Source organism: Dromaius novaehollandiae, chromosome 2, assembly GCF_036370855.1.
Source record: "Dromaius novaehollandiae isolate bDroNov1 chromosome 2, bDroNov1.hap1, whole genome shotgun sequence".
NCBI classification, from domain to species: Eukaryota; Metazoa; Chordata; class Aves; order Casuariiformes; family Dromaiidae; genus Dromaius; species Dromaius novaehollandiae.
The window spans coordinates 75,977,212-75,989,269 of NC_088099.1; the positions used below are offsets into that span (position 1 = coordinate 75,977,212).

Sequence of the window (12,058 nt, forward strand, 5' to 3'; positions counted from 1 at the left end):
AACCTAACCCTAAACACTGACCCTTATCCTTAACACTGACCCTTATCCTTAACCCTAACCCCCTAACCCTAACCCAAAACCTATACCTAAACCCTAACCCTATCCTCAACCCTCACGCTAACACTTAACTCTAAACCATAAACCCTTACTCTTAACCTCAAACCTAGCCCCAACTCTAAACCTAAACTCTAACCCTACCCTGCTTACCCTAACCATACCCAAAGCCTAAACCTAACCCCTAACCCAAACTTCACCCTAACTCCTTACCTTGATGCTAAATCTAACCCAAACTCTTACCCTAACACAAAACACTAACTCTAACCAATCCAACCCAAACCCTAGCTTTAAATCTAATCCCTAACCCTAACTCTTCATCTTAAACCCAACCCTAAACTATAATCCTAACCCAACCCCCAACCCAAACTCTAACCGCAAAACCTTAATGCTTACCCCAATGCTAAACCATAATCCTAAATCCTAATCTTATCCCCAAGCCTCACCCTAACCCTAAACCTAACGCTAACCCTATACATAATCATAACTCTGAACTCCCATCCTAACCCTAACGTTTAATGCTAAACCATAAACCCTAATGCTAACCCTAACTCCAAACCCTAATGGTAACCCTTAGCCCTAAGCCCTAGCCCTAACCCTAAACCCTACGCATAACCCCAACGCTAAACCCAAACCTCATCCAAAGGCTAAGACAAACCCTAAACCCTAACCTTAAACACTAACCTGAACCCTAACTCCTAATCCCTAACCATAAACCTAACTCTATACACTAAACCTAACCCCCAGCCTTAACCCTAACCCTTAATACTAATGCTAACCCTAACCTAACCCTAACTCCTGTCCCTAATCCTAACCCAAACCCCTAAATCTAACCCAAATGCTAATCCTAACCCTAACTTTAAACCCTAACTTTAAACCCTACCCTGCATAACACAAACCACTAACACTAGCCCATCCCAACAATAACTCTAATCTAAACCCTAATCCCTAACCACAAATACTAAACTCTGACCCTACCCTTAACCTAATCCTTGCCCTATACCCTAACCTCAGCCCCAAACCCCAACCCTAACCCAGAGCCCTAACCCTAACTCCTTACCTTTTCCCAAACCCAACTGTAACCATAAAACTTTACCCTAACCTAACCTGATCTCTAATCCTAACCCTGAACCTCAACCCTAATCCTAAATCTAACTCTAACCTTAAACCCTAACCTTGACCCTAAATAAACACAAACTAAACCTAACCCTAAATGCTAAGCCCAAACCCAACCCTAACCCCAACCCTGAAACTAACCCCTAACCATAACAGTAACCATAATCATAACCCTAATCCTAACCCTAAAACTAAACCCTAATTATAACCCTAAGTATAACCCCTAGTCCTTAACCCAACCCTAATCGTAATCTTAAACCCTAACCCTAAAACCTAACCCTAAACTATAAATCCTAACCCAGAACCTCCCAACCCAGAACCTTAACTCTAACCCTAAGCCTTAACCCTAGCCATAACTGCTAACCCTAATCCTAAACCCTAACATTCTAACCTTAACTGTACGCAAACCCTAAAACCAAAACCTAACCTTAACCCCTAACCCTAATACCAAAACTTAACCCTAAAACCTAATCCTACCCCAAACCCTAAACCTAACCTAAACCCTAACACTGATGTTAAACCTAACCCTAACACAAAACTAACTCTAACCATAACCCAACCCCAACCCTAAATCTAAACCTAACCCTAAATCTAACCCTCACCCTTAACCACAATCCCAAATCTAAACCTATCTAACCCTAACCCATAACCCTAGCTCTAACCCTAAACCTAACCACAACCTCTAAGTCTGAACCTAATGCTAAGCAAACCCTAACTCTAAACTCTAAACCTAAATGCTAAACCCTAACCACCCAACCCTAATGCCAAGCCCTAACCATAACTGTAATGTCAAGCCTAACTCCACACCCAATGCCAGCTCTAACCGAATGCCAACCCTAAGATGAGCCTAAACCCTAACCCATAATCCTAACACTAGCCCTAAACCTAATGTTAACCCTAAACCCTTATTCCCTAACCCCTAAATCTAATGCTAACCTAGCCCTAACCCCCAGCCCTAATGCTAAATCCTAACCCTAATGCTAAACCCTAAACCCTAACCCTAAAACCTAAGCCCTAACACTAACCTAACTCTAAACCATAAATGATAACCTTAATCCTGAGCCTAACACTAACCCTAAACCTAACCCTACAACCTAAACCCTAACTGTAATGCTAATCAAACCCTACACCCAACTCTAACCCTAAACCCTAACCCAAACCCTCATTCTTACCAAATACTAACTCTACTTCTGAACTCTAAAGTCTAATCCTAACCCCAATCATGACCCCTACACCTAACCCTAAATCAAACCCTAACCCATACACCTAACCCCTAGCCCTGATCCTAACCCTATCCTTACCCTTAATCCTAAACCCTAACCCAGAACCCTGACACCACCCTAACCACAACCCCAAACCCAACCCTAACCCCAACTCCAACCCAAACCTAGAGTCCTAACCTTAACTCCTAACCTTTACCCAAACCCAACCATAACCCTAAAACCTTATCCTAACCCTACCCTATCCCTAACCCCAAACTCCAAGCCCCTAACCCTAAATCCTAACCCTAACCCCTAACTGTAATTCTAACCCTGACTCTAAACACTAACCCTAACACCTAACCTTAATTCCTAACTCTAATCCTTAACACTAACCATACTCTGTAAACCCTAACCCCAAACCCTAACTCTAATCCCTGAACTCTGATCCTAAACCCTAACCCTCTAACCCTAATGCAGTCCTCAGGCACCTCTCCTGATTGCTGTGACCTTTCAAAGATGATTGAGAGTGGCCTTGCAATGAAATTGGCCAGCTCCCTCAGCACTCGTGGGTCTGTCACATCAGGCCCCACGGACTTGTGTCCATCCAGTTTGCTTAGGTAATCTCTAACCCAATCCTCCTCCACCAAGGGCAAGTCTTCCTTTCTCCAGACTTTCTCCCTGATCCCCAGGGCCTGGGATTCCTGAGGGCTGGTCTTACCAGGAAAGACCGAAGCAAAGGCGGCATTCAGTATCCTTGCCTTTTCTGTATCCTTTGTCACAAGGATCACCAGCCCCATTCAGCAGCAGTCCCACATTTTCCCTAGTCTCCCTTCTGTTACTGAATTTGAAGAAATCCTTCTTGCCCTTGGTATCCCATGCCAGATTAAATTCTAGATGGGCCTTGGCCTTCCTAGCCCCATCCCTTCATACTTGGACAACATCCTTGTATTGCTCCCAGGTTATCTGTCCCTGCTTCCACCTTCTGTACACCTCCTTCTTCTGTTTGAGTTTTGCCAGGAGCTTCTTGTTCATCCTTGCATATCTCCTGCCCCCTTTGCCTGACTTCTTGCTCATCAGGATGGACCGCTCTTGAGCTTGAAGAAGGTGATTCTTCTTCCTTCTAAGGCCCTATCCGATGGGATTCTTCCAAGCAGATCCCTGAAGAAGCCAAAGTTTGCTCTCCCAAAGTCCAGTGTTGTGATCCTGCTCCCTGCCCTGCTCCTTCTTCACAGGATCCTGAACTCCACCATCTTATGGTCACTGCAAACAAGGTTGCCCCCAACTTCCACATCTCCAGCCAGCCCTTCCTTGTTTGTTAGTACAAAGACTAGCAGAGTAGTTCTCCTTGTTGGCTCCTCTATCACCTGTATCAGGAAGTTGTTAGCAACACTCTCCAGGAACCTCCTGGATTGCTCATGCTTTGCTGTGTTGGTCCTCCAGCAGATACCAGACTGGTTAAAGTCCCCCATGAGGACCAAGTTGTGTGAGTGTGAAGCTACTTCCAGCTGTCTGAAGACAACTGCATCTACTTCCTCCTGATCAGATGGCCCATAGCCACCCACAACAGTGTCACCCATGTTAGTCTGCCCCTTAATCCTTACCCATAAGCTCTCAGTCAGCCCATCATCCACCCCTAGGCAGAGTTCCATACATTCCAGCCACTCTCTCATATAAAGGGTGACTCCCCCTTCTTGCCTGTCCTTCCCAAAGAGCCTGTATCCATCCATGGCAGCATTCCAGTCATAGGAGCTTTCCCACCACACTTCTGTAATGGCAATGAAATCGTACCCCTGCAATCGCACACACATCTCTAATTCCTCCTGTTTATCCCCCATGCTGCATGAATTTGTGAACAGGTACTTCAGAGGGGCATCCAAACATGCCAATTTCCCAGAAGGGGTGCAAGAGATTTCCCCATAGTCTTGTCTTGTAGGCACGTCCTTTCCTTCATGCAAATGCTTGAGGTATCCCCACCTGCATCCTGTTTTGTTGATTACATACATAGTCCCTGTAACTCTCCCTTTCTCCCATCTTTCCTAGTTTAAAGGTCTCCTTACCAGATTGGCCAGCCTGTTAGCAAATACATGTGCGCCCTGCTTTGTGAGGTGGATCTCATCTCTCCCAGATGTCACCGTTCCCATGGTCGTAGAAACCAACACCCTGTTGCTGACACCAGCCAGGCAGCCAATTGTTGACTTGTAGTATCCATCTACTCCTCCTCCTATCCTTCCCCCTCACTGGCAGGATCAAGGGAAAAAGACACCTGGGCCCCCATACCGCTGGTCACTGCCCCCAGCTCTGTGGCCACATTTGATACATTCTAAGTTGCCCTTGGCAGTATCACAGGTGCCCACATGGAAGAGCAGCAGTGGGTAATAGTCAGAAGGGTGGACCAGTCTCTCCCCGACATCCCCGATCCAAGACCCCAGCAAGCAGCTAACCTCTCTAGACAGGAGGTCAGGTCAGCAGAGTCCCCCTCTGTCCCCTGCAGCAGGGAGTCACCCACTAGTATCATCTGCTGCTCCCTCTGGGTGTTCCTGTGTAGCACAGGGTCTGTAAGTCCAGTTGCTTCACTTGAAACCATGACCATCTCCTCCTCTGAGGGCAGTGAACCCACTCATCAACTGCAAGCCTTCAGGAGCAGCAGAAGCCTTCTCCTTGTATGGGAAGGCATCAGCTTCCAGCCTTCACCTTGTTTGGAGTTACCACTTACTGTCCCACAAGGCACAGACCCCACCTGTGTCTCCACAGGTCAGGTCTCTTGCAGCTGTAGGATCTCTGAGAATATCCTATCTCTTGCTCATCCTCGTGAATGCTACGCAGCCTGCTGGCTTCCTCCTGTAACTCATTTACCTGGCAACACAACTCATCCACAACAGCATACCTTCTGCAAAAAAGCTGATTTCTGCCCCAGCCTCACGGAGAGGCCCAAGGCACTCCCTGCACCCTGAGACCTGAAGAGCTGCATTCTGTCAGAAGGTCTGTCTGGGTGGAAGCCTCTGACATGGCAGACACAGTGACTCCAACAGCTACTGGGGAATGCACCCTGTGGTGTGTCACAGCCATATCTGAGGAAATGTAGGCTACGATGAATGGAGAAGAGGAGCTCTTCTTGGCACCCTTCTGCACAAACTGCTGCATCTGTTGGCTGCCTCCGTTAGCTGTGCTCAACTTTAATATAGCAATGCATCATTATTAAGAAGTATTTTTCCCCAACATATTTTTAAAGTTCTTTTTTTTTTTTATTATTATGCTGAAGAACAGAACTGCAAATAAAAAGCTAAAATATAAAACCCCTTAAAACATTCACTACATTTCTGAGAAAGTCTGGTCCTCTGTGAAAGAACTGTATTCTTGCTAAAGAAGCAACACAATAACAAGTTAACCACATTTCCTGTTACTTCCACACTACCAGTCTTGGGTAGCAATTGGTTCTTTCTTTCTTTCTTGTACTGGGGAGCTCAGAATTGGACACACCACTCCAGATGTGGCCTCACCAGAACTGAGTGGAGGAGAAGGATCACCTCCCTTGACCTGCTAGAAACACCCTTCCTAATGCAGCCCTGGATACCATTGGCCTTCTTTGCCATGAGCGAGCATTGCTGGCTCATGTTCAACTTCTTGTCCACCAGGACCTCCAGGGCCTTCTCTCCAAAGCTGCTTTCCAGCCAGTCAGGCCCCAGTCTGTAGTGGTACATGGATTGTTCCTCCTCAGGGGCAGGACTTGGCATCTCCCTTTGGTGAACTTCACGAGATCCCTCTCTGCCTAGTTCTCCAACCTGTCAAGGTCCCTCTGAATAGCAGCACAACCATCTGGTGCATCAGCCACTCCTCCCAGTTTTGTATCATCTGCAAAATGCTAATGTCAAATGTTCTTCAGTATTACAGACTCGTTACAAGATATAACCAAATCCCATGCAACTGAAAACTTGTTTCACAAGTTGTGCCATACTTTTTTTTTCCCCTTTATTGAATTTTTGGGGAATTTAAACCTTTTCATGGAATAAACACGTCTCAGTTTTAGAAACTGAACTTCAAATGGTTTTCATTACAAAATAATTTTCAGAACTCTGCTTTAAAAGCATTATAATAAAAACTCCTGCTGGGGACAGGCAGAGGGAAGATCTGACACACACACAGTAATACACCTGCATCATTGTCAGACACACTCAGATTTGCAAATTAAAATTCCAGTTAAGCATAGCTGCCAATCCCTCTTCCCCCAGTAGGCTTAGGCAAAGTTACTTCTCATAAAAAGCCAGTGCATCCCTTATCTTCAGACATGAATGTGAGCATCTGTTTATGGGACAGGCCCAGAAGCTACTCTTCTGGACTTTGTTCAGCAGATGCAGACAGTAATTTGTCATTTTAACAGATAGCTGTTCTGGCTGGAAGTGAAATCCCATAAACTGATGTCATATATTGACTAAAATATCTTTTTTGCAGCACTGCTGATCAAAATGGTTTATAGAGAGAACTTCACTTTTTTATAGAGCTAAATTAGAAGAGAGCTGTATCTTAAGCCTTGAGGGAAGAAACACACAAACTGGGGAACAGACGAAGAGGAACAGAGGGTAGGAAGAAGCCTCCACTCCCTAAGATAGTGAGTCATCATCAACCACAACTTCATCTCCTGAAACTAACCCTCAAGGCTTAAAGTAATAACATCATGAACAAGTGATTACTTTGTGCCATTTAGTTTCATACCATCCATAGCATAGGTAAATGACTTATCTACATTTCTTCAGCTGTTACAGTTACCATCTAACGCTGTCTTGATTGGCTATACACCCAAGGTAAAGAACAAAGAAAATGGAATTTTCCACTAGAAAATTCTACAGTTTCTCACCAGTTCTATCCTGTCTGAATTTCTGGTAAGCCAGGCAGGAGTTGAAGAGTTCATACAAAGTTCAGGGGTTCTTTCTTTGTTCTATCTTAAGATGACAATTAGTAAAGTGGAGTTAGTCTTCTCACTATTGATTGTCTTTTACTTCCACATTGTAATGCCAAACACAGAAAAAAACCAATTCCCATATACTCCTGGAGTCACAGTGAACGAAACCATCTCATTATCCTTCTCCTACACAGTGGAAGTATTTAGTGCCTCCCCACACACATTGCTGAGTTCCAGAATATTCACCAACCAAAACATACTAAATACTTCATATTTCCTGGAACTGCAGAATTAGAGAAGTATTTGACATTTCAAACTACCATAAAAGTTGCTTTATTAAGTTATATTTCAGATGTTTTACTTTACACAACAGGAAGCACTAATTTAAAAATTAGTATAATTAAACAGCTGAAATAAAGTGTTGTGAATTCATGCTGCTCAGACAAGCCTGCTGTCTTTGCTAAAGAGCAAATCTGTTGACATCAAATATCTTAACACAGTGATCAGCTCCACAACTTGCAAGCTGCAACCACTTGCTGCTGTTCTGATCATAACGTCCAGCTCTGCCCTCATGATGTCTCCAGCATAGACGTTTCACAGCAAGAGCATGACTTTGGCTGCAATAAAAAGAAATCCATATCTAACTGCAAAATGTCAAGCACAGTTGGACATGGGAGTGTAAACACCATCATTCATATAGTTAATACTCTCCTTTCAACATTACCAACACAGAAAACCTGGCTTGCGACAACCAGCAGGTATTAACTTCCTAAAATAAGTAGGGCCATTAACACTAAAAACACTCTATCTTCCTGCTCATAACGTAAATAGCTGTTGATTTCAAGTTTTACCATATTAAGTTGCAGGTCTAGCATCTCAATTACTGAGATATGACAACTAGACATCTGACTTTTAGCCAGAGATTTCCTATCATTTGATATCTCTTTCAAATTCACTTCAACCACATACAGGCAAAAGTTACCATCATCTTTCATTTCTGGTACTACTAATGCCAGTACGTAAAGAAAGAGTCTATGAAAAGTGTTCCAGGTGAACTATTTAAAGTATCTCCACAGAGAGTTTCTTTAGCTGTCACCACAGCACCACTGCATATAATTTGTCATTCCTGTGGTTTCTACTAGAAGCAGCTGCAGAAGATTTGCTGATGTCCAGTCCAAAATGCTTTTTGGGCAGTCCTCATTTATTTACTGATGTATTTAGACAGTGACTTTTTCCCCCCCTCACTGACTTTTATCATTTTTATGGCTAAAGATAACACAAGCTTTTTTTTTTTTTTAATGCTCTTTAAACCAAAAAAGGGAATGATCTGTCAAAACATTTACAGCATGAAGTATCGTAGGGTTTAACCTCTGTCTTCTGTTTTTTCTTAAGGATTCTAAATAACCAATATTTTTATTTCCAGGTTTTGCTTAAAGGGATGACCTTTTCCAAAAAGGATGACAAATTGTTAACATACAAATAAAACCTGCAAATCCTTTTATGCAAAACTCCAGAAATAACAGTTTCAAGAAGGTGGTTTCCTTGCTTCTAAACACCCTTCAAAAGAAATACCTGTTGTCCATCTCAACACACTTAGTCCAATCAGCTAATGCTGGTTCCTGCCCACTCTGCTTCCATGTGTGCAAGTTAATCTTCCCACACTCTAAGCCTACTGCAACGATGTATCTGTCAAGAGAGCAACTGCATTAGCTGAAAATTTTAAAGCAAGCAGTTTAGTAAAACAAGCTAGAAAGAACTAGTGCTTAAAACATGTGTTGAACCTTGCCTTCAAATCAATATTTACTTTGTCACCAAGAAATCACAATTAAAAACAGTTTCTTCATAAAAAAGAGCAAACTAGAAACCTGCAAAATATATTGGGATAGAAAAAAATACAGTGCTCATAAGGAGGGTTATTGCAGCATCAGACCAGCCAGTACTGTTGGAAAAACAAATGTGCTTCAGATGCACTTGCCCACTCAGCCCCCCTTTTTTTTCCCCTCTTGTTACACTGTTTGGAGAAGTCACTGTAGACTGCAATAGGAGGATAGGAAAGAAAAAAGGAGATTGAATTCAATTAAAGAATGGTCAAAAAATTTGACAAGAAAATTTTAAGAGTTACTTAGGCCACAGAAGCTGACTAAAGTGGAAAAAATACTAATTTCTATATTAACACAGAACTGCATTATGAAAAGACAGCAATACCTTCCATCAGGAGTAAGCACATGGCTGATGCTAACTGCCGTAACAGAATCTCCAGCATCCAGCACTGTTGAACAAGGCTTGATTGAATCCAACATATTCCATTCAGTAGTCTCAGATAAGTCACACTGGCCCCAAATAATGACCTATTAGAAAAAGAATCATCTAGAAATTTTCACTTTAATCTTTTTGTAAATGCACTTAAAGAAAATGTGAGGAATAACTTAATTAAAACACCTCCAGAGCACAGAACAAAGTTGCTGACCCCTAAAATAACCAAAAATTTCTCTCTACAGAAGTTCAATTCTCTAAAAAGTCTGCCTCAGTGTATTAGAGACAGCGATAACAAACAGATTCCATTACAAAACCTAAAGAAAAACTTAAAGAGACCCCAAAGAGTTATGTGATGAATCTTTGTCATAGGAAGGGAGGAAGCCTACTTGACAGACCACAGTCTTGCACATACATATGCAAGCCCTTTATTTGGCATAGGAAAGTCTAATTGATTTCTATGGAAATACACACAATAAGCTTTTCATGTATTTATAGATCCTGGGCCCATGAGAACACAGCATCTGCTAATCTAAAATACATTCAAAAAACAATTCTTATTTATGCTAGGCTTTGTTAATTTCCTCTGTTAATTACCTTTTTGTCCCGACTGCCAGTAATAAAATACTTGCTATCTGGTGTCCAATCACAAGACCAAATGATTCGATTGTGAACAGCTGTATTTTTGTCCGTGTATGCACAGCAACAGAAAACTGGTCCTGGAATAAAACATGTAGAGGAAGACCCTTGCTTCAATTATGTTACATATATTTACATATAGTACTCTAAGTAAGGACTGTAGGAATAGTCCAGCATTATTCCAGTCATCTTTAAAGGAGTTGGGAATATTTAGAAATGCACAATATTTTTTTCAACACTTACCACATGCTCCTAATTAGTAGTTGTTGAAGATCATATCGGTCAGCCTTTACAGCACTAAAACTATGGCAACAGCTTGTTCTTTTACGCACATATGCTTCAAAAGACATGAATTCCAAGCATAGGACGTTAAGATTCTATTAAAGCTTTTAATAAGGATACTGGCTTCAAAAGCTTTAGTACAGAGCAATTTTTACCGTACGTACATGTACTCCCCTGTGACGCCACAAAAATTCCTATTTACCATTAAAGTTTTCCAGTAGGGCTTCAAGAACTCAAATCATAATGATTTAATCCTAAAGAGTAATCTGTTCCCAAAGAGACAGACTACCATTTCAATATGCATACAAATTGGCAATATATTTGATTAGCAGATCAATGAATGGGAATGATTTTCCTAAATAGAAAAAGCTGTTATTTTTGAGTGTGGACTTTGAATAACCACTTCTTGGGAAACTAATACATGCAGTTTTGCTTTACATTGATAATGATGTTCTTTGTAGACAGAAAGGTTATTGATGGGCAGATGAAGATTTCATCTGTTTACTTTGTGTGAGAACTCATATCCCTTAACTTGAAACATGATGTACTACTTGGCATTTAACTACTGTTGACAGTGTGCTAGAGTTTTAGAATAGAAGTCTGAATAGAAGTCTCAAGGCAGAACACAAGCAGACACTGTCTGAATGGGCCAAAACACACAGACAAGTCTCTGGGAAAACACTATCAAGCTTAGTAACCTTTTAACAATCCTGTAGTATTTACATGCTGTTAAACAACTGGTGCAGTGATAATAGTTTTCAGCACAAGCATCTGTTCTAGGAATCCGTTAAAGTGTTCAGCAGCAACTGCTTCTTGATTTTCCAAGGCTGAAAGTTGTAGTGAGAAAGTCAACTGAATCTTTACTATCTACTCTTTTTCTAGGCAGAGCCAGTCCTAGTCAAATCAATCAGTTGTGAAGGATTATTAAAAAGCTATGCAAAAGACAGACTAATCCTGTCAAGAGACTCAAAGTGTCATGCCCTGCAAATAGGGAAATGTCAACTCTATGCAGGACACCACACTAATAATGCAACTTCTAGACTGCTCAGAACACAGAGATGCAGGGTTTGTTTGGTGGAATATCAGTTTAAAGTACAGACACTACACTCTAATATGTATATATATTTGATTTCAGTAAGTCTGAAACACAGAATCATGAGCAGAAGAGTAACGACAAATGGCAGACTTCATTGGACACATGATTATTGACTTTACTTTTTAATTAACTTTGTGGCTTTTCTATACACTTAAAGTCACAGGAACCTACAGCACTAATTTTTCTTAAAAGTTCTAAGGAAAACACCCCTTAAATATTTTACCAGTTCTCTCTCAAATATTTTGAAGTCAAAAATATTGAACAAGTCTAGAAGTCTTCAAATATGCATATCCATTTTGCATATCTTACCTGACTCTGATGAGTCTTGTTTCTTCCACAGTGACCAATTCCTGTCTCTAGAAACAGCTAATAGAAATTTATCATTAGGAGAAAATGCCAGCTGGGTAACAGTCAGATTGTGAAAAGACAAACTCTGCAGTTTCTTCCAAGAAGCAGTGCTCCACAAAATAATTGCTGCATGTTCTTTTCTGGAAGCCTGTGTTGATGGAACAGTATCAGTGA

At 41.7% G+C, this 12,058-nt stretch overlaps 1 protein-coding gene across 2 annotated transcripts in view; it reads right to left on the bottom strand.

Annotated features, from left to right (window-relative positions):
• Nucleotides 1–7,583: 7,583 nt before the first annotated feature.
• The window catches only part of ELP2 (elongator acetyltransferase complex subunit 2), a 40,060-nt gene continuing 35,585 nt past the window's right edge, over nt 7,584–12,058 (bottom strand). Inside the window, exons 18-22 of one of the 2 annotated variants that reach the window (XM_026118364.2) lie at nt 11,846–12,032; nt 10,117–10,238; nt 9,472–9,614; nt 8,839–8,952; nt 7,584–7,883 (exon numbers count right to left, since the gene is read on the bottom strand). In XM_026118364.2, coding sequence (XP_025974149.2) covers nt 7,727–7,883; nt 8,839–8,952; nt 9,472–9,614; nt 10,117–10,238; nt 11,846–12,032 — 723 coding nt within the window. In that variant the 3' untranslated portion in view covers nt 7,584–7,726. The other variant, XM_026118366.2, reaches the window with a different exon arrangement.